The sequence below is a fragment of the Sinocyclocheilus anshuiensis genome, unplaced genomic scaffold, assembly GCF_001515605.1.
Source record: "Sinocyclocheilus anshuiensis isolate Anshui unplaced genomic scaffold, SAMN03320099.WGS_v1.1 scaffold676, whole genome shotgun sequence".
In the NCBI taxonomy this organism is placed as follows: domain Eukaryota; kingdom Metazoa; phylum Chordata; class Actinopteri; order Cypriniformes; family Cyprinidae; genus Sinocyclocheilus; species Sinocyclocheilus anshuiensis.
This window is the reverse complement of record NW_015558579.1, coordinates 3,257,901-3,269,389: the sequence shown is the minus strand read 5'-3', so window position 1 is coordinate 3,269,389 and position 11,489 is coordinate 3,257,901. Positions and strand designations below refer to the sequence as shown.

Here is an 11,489-nt window from a genome sequence, read left to right as displayed (position 1 = left end):
GAGAGAGAGAGAGAGAGAGAGAGAGACAGGGTCACATCACAGTGGATTCAGCTGTCTTAACCGTGGCTTGTGTACTGCAAACACATACCAGCTTCATCACTGTGTCTGTCACGCGACTCTGTTCCCCTTTCGGGCTTGAACTGATGGTAAAACTAATGACATTATTTACCGTCTTTACATTTATTTTGAAAGATGCAGCTCGCGATTATGGTAAGGGGCGTTACATTTCCGAAGAGTGCGGCCAATCACAATGCACCGGGTCAGCTGGCCAATCAGAGCAGACTGCGCTTGTCGGAAGGAGGGGCTTTGTTGAAAACGAAGCGTTTGAGAGAGGCGGGGCATAGAGGACCTACAATAATGTACAGTATTTGAAAAATAATGTGTTTTTTGAACATTAAAGCATGTCAACATATTCTGTTACACCAAATACACAAAATAATGATCTTTAAAAAAGCATCATATGACCCCTTTAACTTCTCTAATGTGACATAAAACTGAATATTTTAGGGAAATAAAGCAGGGATTTTCCTGTATCTGAGATACAATTTTATTGTGAACATAAACACATTCCACATATTAATTATTTACATTTTAACATAACCACTTATTATTTTACCCTTCCATGCAGCCTTGGTTATGTTAACAAAACTACTTTCACAGTAGAGAAAGTAATTACATTGTGATGAAAGGAAAACAAACTTTATTCTTTTATAATGAAGAATAAAATTACACTCCAAACGAGATGCGATGCAGTAAGATCTCAATGATAAACAATTTGTCTGTTCACAGTGAATGCAAAAATGCTGTGCCACGGAATGCAGTCACAGCCAGTCGCATTTAATGGCTGTATGAAGCTTGATTTTGGACTGATGGGATTTGTGGGTAGGGCTAACCCGTATGATGCAGAAGAAATAGAGACCAAGCTGTTGACAAAATGCAGTGTCTCATGTCATTCACAATTGGCGTAAGAAGGACGTCTCTCGACTCATTCTCCCATTGCCGACTCTGTTTTACCACGTCCCCTTGCCAAAGCATCTGTAAGGGTACAGTGAAAACTGCAAAATCTGAAATTAAAAGAAAAATCTGAATTCAGACTTAAGGTCTTTGCACACTGAGTACGAAATTCTCATCTGAAATTTTCGAACATTAAAAAATAAATATGACCTCACATTGTGTTAATCACGTTTACACACTGCCTCCGAAACTTTCGTCCGTCATAAAAAAAAAATTCAATCAGGTTCGATTTTCTGCGTTTTTGCATCCGTAGCAAGCATTTTGTTAGGAAAGGATTACGAATACGAAAAAAAAAAATGCATATGTCATCAGATGCTATTCAAGTACTAATAATGTGTTATGATTGGTGGTTTATTATCCAAGGGGGATATCTCATCAGATCAGTGATAGAAATACCAGTGCTTAAAACACTTGCTCATTGAGCGCTCATCATCTTCATCACCTTGCCAGAATCAACAGCTTTCTCTCTGACTGTCTCTCACCAGGTAAGACATACACTATGATTGGCATGGACAGCTCCACGCAGAGCCTTGGCATTGCGCCCTGTTCCATCTCCTGGCTGTTCAAGCTCATCAATGAGCGCAAGGAGAAGACTGGCACGCGCTTCTCGGTACGGGTGTCAGCCGTGGAAATCTACGGCAAGGACGAGAGCCTGCAGGACCTGCTTTCTGATGTGCCCACAGGAAGTCTGCAGGACGGCCAGTCGCCTGGTGTTTACCTGCGTGAGGACCCCATCTGCGGCACACAGGTCAGGAACACCCCACCTAGACGTCAAATTTAGCTTCTTTTTCCTGATAAAGCCCTCCCGGTTTTGCTTGTCATGTAGTTACCAAGTGTGCCACACATGTCCTGAAAATTTAAACCAAAATATTTTGATCACTTCCTTGGAGTGTAGGTCAGAAACCCCGCCCCTTCTCCATGTAAACGAATCGGACATGAGCCAACCAAAAAGAATAGTAAAAATTAAGTTTGGTTTTCAGTTAGTAATTTGATGTTTGATAAAAAAAAGTCATGTTACGAAGAAACAAGTGAAAATTAAAAGTTAAAATGAACAGTTATTGCTAAGTTAAGGCTTTTCAGTGATTGATGCTATATATTTTAATTTGTTCAAATATGCTTTATATCGCAAAATTTAGTTTGTAGAATCTCTTAGTTTATACAGATTGTGATTGTGATGTGATGTTCCGTATTTATTTGACCCTCTAACTCTAGCACTTTCTATTCTATTTTAATTCTACTATATCTATTTATCTTCTTTTTTTATAAAAAAAAACACTAGCTTCGCAGCACGTAGCACCAACCGGCCAGATGCAGATGAGGAAGACCGCCGCAACTCCCACATGCTGTTCACCTTACACATCTACCAGTACCGCATGGAGAAGAGCGGCAAGGGTGGAAGTAAGTCTTGTGTTTGCACTGCGTGAAATGATACTGCTACGTTGTTGAAGGCTCTGCGTGTGCTAAATCGATTATACTCAGTCTAGTCTAATTCTTTCTCTTCCTCCTCATTTTCCCAGTGAAAGGGAAAATACATCTCAAGCTTATTAATGTAATAGCTGTGATATTACAGGCCAAATCAGAGAGCTACCAGAATCCCTTCAATTTGCCTCTCACTCCATCATGGTAGGAGGGAAATCAATCATGTTTGCTTTGACCACTTCATTAAACTTTAATAGGAATTTTAACAGATAGTAATAATTCATGAGCAGCTAACAGCTCTAATCATAGTATAGAGGTACCTGTCACTGTGCCATCGTGCTGCAAATTTGCATAGGTAAATACAGTGTTGGACACCATCCCATAACAGTGAAATTGCCATGGAAGCTTCTTTAAATGGCTTCATCAATCCTGCTGATTTTAACCCACTTTTAGAAAAAAAAAGAAAAAGATAAACCGCAAATGGCAGACATGTTTGCTATTCATTGCTATTCAGATATTCATTGTCCTTGCTAGTCATAGCTGAGGATATAATCATTGAAACAGTTCCACGTCTGTACAGCATCCAGATTAACACACAATTAACCTGTAGTTTCTATCAACGGTCTGTTATATTCACAGGGCAAAGATGAGTAGATCACAGAGACTCACTTGTCTATATATTTAGAGCATAGTATGATCATAGGTGTTTATCTAGGCCAGCTTGTTCTGTCTTTGAATCATAACGGGCTGGGTAACTTACTCCTGAATAAATCACACACGGTCTTGTCAGTCGCAGGTCTTCTCTGGGGATGTTTATTAATATATTTGTTATTTGCCACTCCTTACTCTGCCCGACATTACCTCAGTGTGGGAGTGTCGTCAGCGTGGTATAACCGCACTGGCAGCGTCTGAAACTTTCAGTGATATCGGTAATGAGTGGGGTTGACAGTGTATTTGTAACTTCTATTACAAGGATGGTTAGGCTGGAATTATCTGTACAGAATGAGATATTGCCCTCTCAAGTAATCATCTGTGCTGTGCTCATTTATTTTGTTCGGTCAAGTTTGCTTTGTCTACAACCATAATACTTTGGAATTAAACTGCATAATGTAAGTAGTTTTATTTGCGACGAGCTTTGGGAATGAACTAATTGTCATTTACTCTTCTATTTGTTTTTGCTTATTGGCTTTTATCTCTCTAAATATGCATAAACGCTATTGTGTTTCCATGATTTTGTTATAATTAACATATAGAATGAATGTTAATGAATGTGAATTGCTAGATCAATGCAGAGCTGATGTAAATTTAACTGAAATTAATTTTTATTTGTGGAAGGACAGTATGATTGCACTGGTTGTAGTGTGGGACACCAGGGATCACCTCTGATTTTCTCTTTTTTCCCCTCCATCAGTGTCTGGTGGTAGGAGCAGATTGCATCTGATTGACTTGGGAAGCTGTGAGAAGGTGCTTTGTAAGAGCAGGGATGCAAGAGGAGGTCTGTGTCTGTCTCTGACTGCGTTAGGAAACGTGATACTGGCTTTGGCCAATGGAGCTAAACATGTTCCATACAGGTAAGATAATGTTAATTTTTGCCACAAAATAATAAGAAATCAAAATGGGTCATGTTGCTTCAGATGTGTAGATATGGTTTTAGCATCTTTGATATAAATATTTCTAGTCAAATAACATTACTAGCATAAATAGAATTACATGATAATTCTGAATGTCTTCCTGAGGTCTTATGTGTTTTTATAGAGGATGTAATACTGAAGCATTTGAGCGCATAATGAACGATGTGAGCAACAAGCTTGAACCTGTGATCTTTGTGTTGACAGGTTTATTGTTTGACTAATGCACTGTTGTTTATCTGTATTTTGCTGAACTCATAGAACATGCACCTCTTTTTAAAAATGTAAAAAAAAAGTCTTGTTGGGGTTCCATATGCCTTATTTCCCACCATTCTAAAACCTATTCACATTTGGCAGAATTGCAGTATAGACATATTTGTAGCTTTTTGTGATTAATATCATGGTAGGACTGTATAGTAAACCTTTTGACGGTTCTGCACTTTTAGAGAACAGTTAATGGCCAGGCTTCCTCAGTACTTGAGTAAACAGCTGACTTTCTGCTGACAATCTATCAAGCTGTGTTTATGCTGACAATGAAAATTTATTTTTCCAGGGATAGCAAGCTCACCATGTTACTGCGAGATTCCTTGGGGAACATCAACTGTAGGACAACCATGATTGCCCACATCTCTGACTCCCCTGCCAATTATGCAGAGTCTCTTACCACCATTCAGCTGGCCTCCCGAATCCATCGTATGAGAAAAAAGAAATCAAAGGTACATTTTTAACTGACTACAATTTAGGAATTCTTATAATAATTGTATATTGTATTTGGAGGATCAGTGCTGATTTTAATCCAATTAAAATCCAGTTTTAGACCAAATAAAATCAACTGTCTATGAATAACAACATAGAAATATGTTTAATGCATATTAACATCAACAATTATAATGAGATTGTAATTGAGTATCATAAGTTTTATGATAAAAAAATAGTAAACTTTAAAATAAATAAATAAAAAAGTCACTTGATGTATTGCCCTTGTGTTCATACTTTATTGACATGGTTACAACTATTTCCAGAGTTTTTTTTTTTTTTTTAAATGATACTTTGTCTTTGCCAAGTATGCATCCAGTTCCTCTGGAGGAGAGAGTTCCTGTGATGAAGGAAGGATTCGTCGACCACCACATTTGCGGCCCTTCCATCCTCGCACTGTGGCCCTTGACCCAGATCTACCATCATTCCTCAGTGATCCTGACTACTCTTCAAGTAGTGAGCAATCATGTGACACTGTAATTTATGTTGGCCCTGGTGGTGCTGCCATCTCTGATCGAGAGCTCAGCGACAATGAAGGACCCCCAGCCTTTGTTCCAATCATCCCCTCTCTTAACCGTAAGCAACGAGGGAAAGAAGGGCCAGTTGACTGTGATCACTTCAAATGTAACACCTTTGCTGAGCTTCAGGAGCGATTAGAATGTATCGATGGTAGTGAGGAGCCTACAGACTTTGTTGGAGAATCTGGAGGAAATTCTGCAAGCCCTAAAATGGACCTTGATGCAACCAAGTTGAAAGAAGGCTCTGGCAGCATTTCAGTTTCTCCCAAGACTCCTACCAAAGCGCTCTTATCAACACAGGACAGCATATCCAAAAAGTCCATTACTGTAGCCAGTAAACTGCCTGGCAGTCCAAAACACAAATCCAAATTAGAACATTCTAAGTTGCAAAGTGCCATATCGGAGAAAGATCTCAGAGACATGTCTGAGAGTAGGACAAGTGCAGATGGTGAAAAGGTGCAAATGTCAGAAAATGGAACTCTCCTATGCACTCCAGGAAAACAAAGTAAACCAAGAGTATCCCAAAACTCAGAGCCTGTGGTTAGGGAAAAGGTTTTTTTCAGTAAAAAGTTACCCAAGCCTGCTCCCCCACCACCACAACAAAAAGATTATGTCAGGATCAGTAGTAGTGAAAGTGAAGAAAAGTCTGCCACAAGGATACCACCAATTGGGATGAGTCATCAAAAAAGAGGTGATTCAAATGAGAACTCACCGGTAAAAGTCCATCACCTTAATCCCAGGACTTCAGGGGAAATGAGGTCCAATCTTAGGGAAAGGTGCATGGAGAAGGACATATTAAGGACAACTGTAACCCTTAAACAGCCAGTGGAGCTAAATGGTGAGGATGAGCTTGTATTCACTCTTGTGGAAGAGTTATCAATTGGCAATATTGTGGACAATGGAAGGCCCCCCAGTATTGTAAGTTTCAATAGTGATTGCTCACTACAGGCCCTTGCCTCGGGATCACGACCAGTAAGCATCATTAGCAGTATCAATGATGAATTTGATGCCTATACATGTAATGTTGGTACCTCAGAGGCAAACATTAAAATGGTGGCACCATTACAGGAGAAAGCATGTACTTCACTTGGCAGCCGTGGTTCTTCTATCACTTCATGGCTTAGTGAAGTAAGTGTCTGTACTCTGGAGAGTGAAGGTGCCCAAACAGTAGATGTCTTTCTCCCTCAAGGTACTCATACCGGCCCAGACAGCAGCTTCTACCTTGATTCTCTTAGGATGTTCCAAAGCAGCCATCAAAAGGAACCTAAAAACTCTTTGAATGATAGTGGCTGTAGCTTCTCAGATTTGGACAGTGACAGTGCTATATCAGGTAAACTCTCTCTTAGCAAGTGCCCATCCTCTCCAGAGGCCCCACAACAGCCTGCCAAAAGTTTACCAAAACTGGCAAAGGCAAATACCATTAATTTATCTGATCCCAAGTCTTTTCAAGATTCTCAAGTTGTCCAGTGTAGTCTTTCCAGGAAATTAAAACCTACCTCATCCACAGTCCAGAGTAGTTGTATCAGTGGAAGCAGCTCCAGTACCAACTGGAGACGTGAGCCACCAAGGCAAGACTGCATACCAGATCCATGGCACCAAGTAGATAGCTCATTGGAGTCTTCTATAACCTTTAATTCAGGTTCGTCCAGACTGGTTAAAAATGGAATGAGTGGAATTCCTGCAAGAAAAGCAGGCCCAAGTAGCAACAGTGGATCTCGGTTGCCCAAAACACTAGGGTCAAACCCATCCCAAAGGGTGGTGGACGGATGTGAAAAATCCAGCAACAACAGGAAGATGGAGTCCCCAAGCAAGATGCCACAGCTCAGACGAGGCGCAACAACACTCGGGACAGTTCCAGTCATACATTCATCCATTGATGTCAAGCTTGCTCAAGATATTGGTACCTCAGGAGGAAGTTTAAAGTTCTCCTCTTTAGGAAAAAGTGGAAAGGCAAGCAAGCAGGAGGAGAGTATGTCAAAACCTGGCAATGTATCACCACCTCCTCCTCCAGTTCGCAAATCTAGTTTGGATCAAAAGAATCGAATCCTGTTTCCCTCAAGTGCCTTAAAGTCTGCTTATGAGGCAGGAAAGTCTTTAGCACCAAGGGCTACAGGTTTAGAGGATGATATTGATCTTAGCTCTAGAGGAGATTCAAATAGTTTAAGAACATCTAACTTAAAATCAGAGCATAGTTTGATAAAAGCAACCTCTAGTCTCAAAGCTAGAGGAGCTAGACGTGATACAGGACAGCTTTATGGGAGCCAGATATCTCTAGACAGATGTGACAGTTTGTCATCTTTGGGGTCGAAACCTGCTCTTAGTCGAGAAAACAGTGGTGCTAGTCTCAACAGCAAGTCAAGCAAGTCTGTCGGTAGGTTTGGATCACCTGTTGCCACCTATTCCCCAATTGCTACCTCTCCACCTTCTTGTATAAACCCAGTAACCACTGTAAAAAGTGGGATTGTCAAAGGCAGCCTTAACGCAAGACAAATACCTGTTAATGCAAATAAAGCTCGTACATTATCTGCAAGCAACTCCAAAGCCCTGAGCTCATCCACTAAATCTCTTGTGGCACCTGCAACAAGGAATGCCAACCTTCCACCTTCAGGAAAGACTGCATTACCTCGAGCAACAGTAGGAGGCAATGGTAAATTCACAAGAGGAACAATAATGGGTACCAAGCAAGCAATGCGGGCAGCAAACAGTCGCGTTAGTGAGTTGGCATTGGCCAATCCTTCTGGGAAACATGCAAAGGGCTCAGGTGATTCTGACAGTGGCAATGACAGTGGAGTGAACCTCAATGATGACCAGCATACCCCAATCCCCATTCTCCCATCCCCATATAGTAAGATCACAGCCCCCAGAAGACCTCAACGCTACAGCAGTGGCCACGGAAGTGATAACAGTAGTGTCTTAAGTGGAGAGTTGCCTCCTGCCATGGGACGAACTGCACTCTTCTACCACAGTGGAGGGAGCAGTGGATATGAGAGCATGATCCGTGATAGTGAAGCTACTGGTAGTGCTTCTTCAGCCCATGACTCCATGAGTGAGAGTGGGATGTCCTCCTCTGGTCGCACAAGAAGCTCCAAAGCACCCAAGAAGAGGTCAAATGGTGAGTAGCATCTCTTGTTGTATATGAAGACCTGAAGTTTTTGATAGTCATATTGCTTTCGTAGTTTTTTTTAATGGCCCTCAAGCATGAACCATGCTAACACTGAAGCCCACAAGGAACAGCTTTTTTTCCTGAGAACTACTCTAGACAAAAATACTATGAAACAGGTGAAATTTTATTAGTTTTATTGTATAAATAATATATGCCTTCTTGAGATGAATACAGCACAGGTAATGCTTATAACATGCATCTGCACATCACATGCAATTTAGTCAGGAGATTTTGATATGAATCTCCATCCAGTCTACATCCTCATACACATACAAATAACTAGCACAGTTTAGAATTTTCCTATTCCTCAATATATTTTTGCTTGCTTGCTATTTCTTTACCAATCCATGCAATGTTTCTCTGCCCTAATTACTTTTCTATCTCACATATTTCCTTTGTCTCTCCATGGAGCAGGCCTCCAGAGGAGGCGTCTCATCCCAGCTCCCTTACCGGACACCTCCCTGGGGAAGTCTGGGACCACGGGTCAGTGGGTGGACCTTCCCCCTATGTCCGGGCCACTGAAAGAGCCTTTTGAGATCAAAGTGTATGAAATTGATGATGTGGAGAGGCTTCAGCGGCGAAGACAAGAAAAGACAGATGAGGTTAGAATAGGTTATATGGGTGTTTTTTTTGGAAACTGAGATCCGGTTCAGTGCATTCATATTTAACCTTAGTCCATTCTCATGGGAATGTAAAACATGTCATATATGCTTGCTTTTGCATCATACATAGGACAGTTGCAATATGTCATGAATAATACATAGATGAATAACTATCTATAACTATGTTTGCACAGTGCATAGCTGAGATGTCAGAGACCAATTTTGTCCATAACTACCTTCCCAAAGATTTCCTTTGATCTAGGTTGAGATAGATTTTCGTATGTAAAGAGCAATATTATTAGCTCAGCAATATGCTTCATGTATTATATTCAAACTCTGGACACTGAGTGAAGGTTTTGGCCCTTTGCTTCTTATTTAAAAGTATTAAGATAATGTACAGCGTAGGGCATTAACCTGCCAGTAATAGGGAACGAGAAAAACAGTTGTTTCTTTGGAAAAGGAAAAATGGTTACATTTGAAATACTAGAGTGATGAAAAACAATTAACTCTATGGAATTAATTGGTTTGGGCAGGAGCAAGCAAGCATAACAGCAAGCAAGAAAGGGTGTAAAACTGTTGAAGTATAATGATGCAGTTAAAATAATGTTATATTTTCTCTCATTAAATCAGCAGGGTAATGTTCTCACATAAATCCAAGAAGATAATCTTCAATTTGTCTGTCAGTGTTTTTAAGACCAATTGGTATTGCATTGGACAATATTTACCTCGAAGCATGTGTCTTCTATACCGTTATGCTAAAGCATTATAGCATGCACAGGAGTATTTATCCAGGGATATTATAGTATTATTGAATAATAGGAGTGCATATACAGTTGCAATCAAAATTATTCAACCCCCCAGAGACTGTAGTATTTTACAAATACAAGCTTTTCTAAAGCTCCGGGATTTTATAAATGCATCTATAACAGTTTGCTGGTATATTAAAAGTGATCGTGTTAATATATATGAGCAATATCACTCAAGTACCATTGCGTGCAATTACAACAAATACATTTCCAGCATCTTACGCAGCATTAATATTTATACAAAAAGGCTAGTTAATAAGTTAAACTGATATTTTCCCCTCAAAAAAGTAATCAGCATTTCATAACATAAAATATATTTATATATTTTTTGTTCCTAAGTTGTTTTTTTTTTTTTTAATCTCAGTCAGGTTTATTTTATTTTACAAAAAAATATGTCCTAAGCATATCATAAAATATATTATTTATGTATTTTTGTTTTTCATTAAACAATTACAATTTGCTCAAAATCTGTTACATTTCTGATTTACGGCGAGTGATGGTTCTCGGAACCACTGTTTACATTTATTTGTACGTTGCCGTAGGCCTATATCGTAGGCTACATCCCGCTAAATAGTTATTTGGAGATAAAGTCTTTGTTGTTCTTTGTTGTTTTTCTGGTATGGTTTCCGTTTGATCTGATGCTAGTACTGCACTCCAGCGTTTTCTGTTGTTTAGTTATGGTCTCCAGTAGGATTTCAGTGAGCTTTCTGACCTAAAAAAAATGTTTTAAATTAGAATGCGTATTTTGCATCATTTCATTTCCACTGTATGGGTTAAACAAATCAGAAACATACCTGTGTCCGCTGACGGCTATGATTTCTCTCGCTTGGAGCCCTGCATCAGACAGTTTTTGGATTGCAGTGGCCCTGATGTTGTGGTTTGTGTAGGACGATCGCGTCCCAGCTTCTTTGCACATTCTCGGGAGCATTTGTGACAGCTGATTAATGCCCAAAGGAACAGTGCTATACCATATCTTGTCTTTAGCTTCAAATCTCCTCTTAGGGTGCAGATAGAGTGCTTTTGCGTCAGGTGGGAGTTTGCTGAGATATTTCTCTAGCGAAGAAACTGGGCACATGGGGTTACCGGGCTCTTCAAACATAGCGACCCTCCGATTTCCCTGTCGACCTCCAGTGGGTTTTTGTGGTTTTTCATTTCCTCATTAAATGTCAACGTGAAATATTTCGTACAATTTTCGTCTCTCTTTAGTTCAAACGAGTCCTTTTGCCCTCCTTCCCTCTTTGTGCAAAGTGTAACTGAATGTCATACCACACTAGGGCTGCACATAAATCGCATGCGATATTTAATGCGCATCTGATCAGTAAAGCCGGTTCTGTAATCAGCGGTAAATCTCCATCACGTGCGTGCTTTCACATTGAGCAGCATTAACTACACAGAGCCATTGTTCACTGACGAGCTGCGCAAAACCACGTTCATATTCGCGCGATTTTTTGCGCAGCTCGTCAGTGAACAACGGCTCTGTGTAGTTAATGCTGCTCAATGTGAAAGCACGCAGGTGGAGATTTACCGCTGATTACAGAACCGGCTTTCTGACAAGATGCGCATTAAATATCGCATGCGATTTA

General features: G+C 40.2%; 1 protein-coding gene across 1 annotated transcript in view; it reads left to right on the top strand.

The window, feature by feature from the left end:
- LOC107679804 (kinesin-like protein KIF26A) overlaps positions 1-11,489 on the top strand; it is a 106,654-nt gene that overhangs the window by 89,382 nt on the left and 5,783 nt on the right. Inside the window, 6 exon segments of the mRNA XM_016475480.1 lie at positions 1,500-1,836; positions 2,294-2,412; positions 3,845-4,004; positions 4,615-4,777; positions 5,126-8,447; positions 8,913-9,100. Of these exon segments, the coding sequence (XP_016330966.1) occupies positions 1,500-1,836; positions 2,294-2,412; positions 3,845-4,004; positions 4,615-4,777; positions 5,126-8,447; positions 8,913-9,100 (4,289 nt within the window).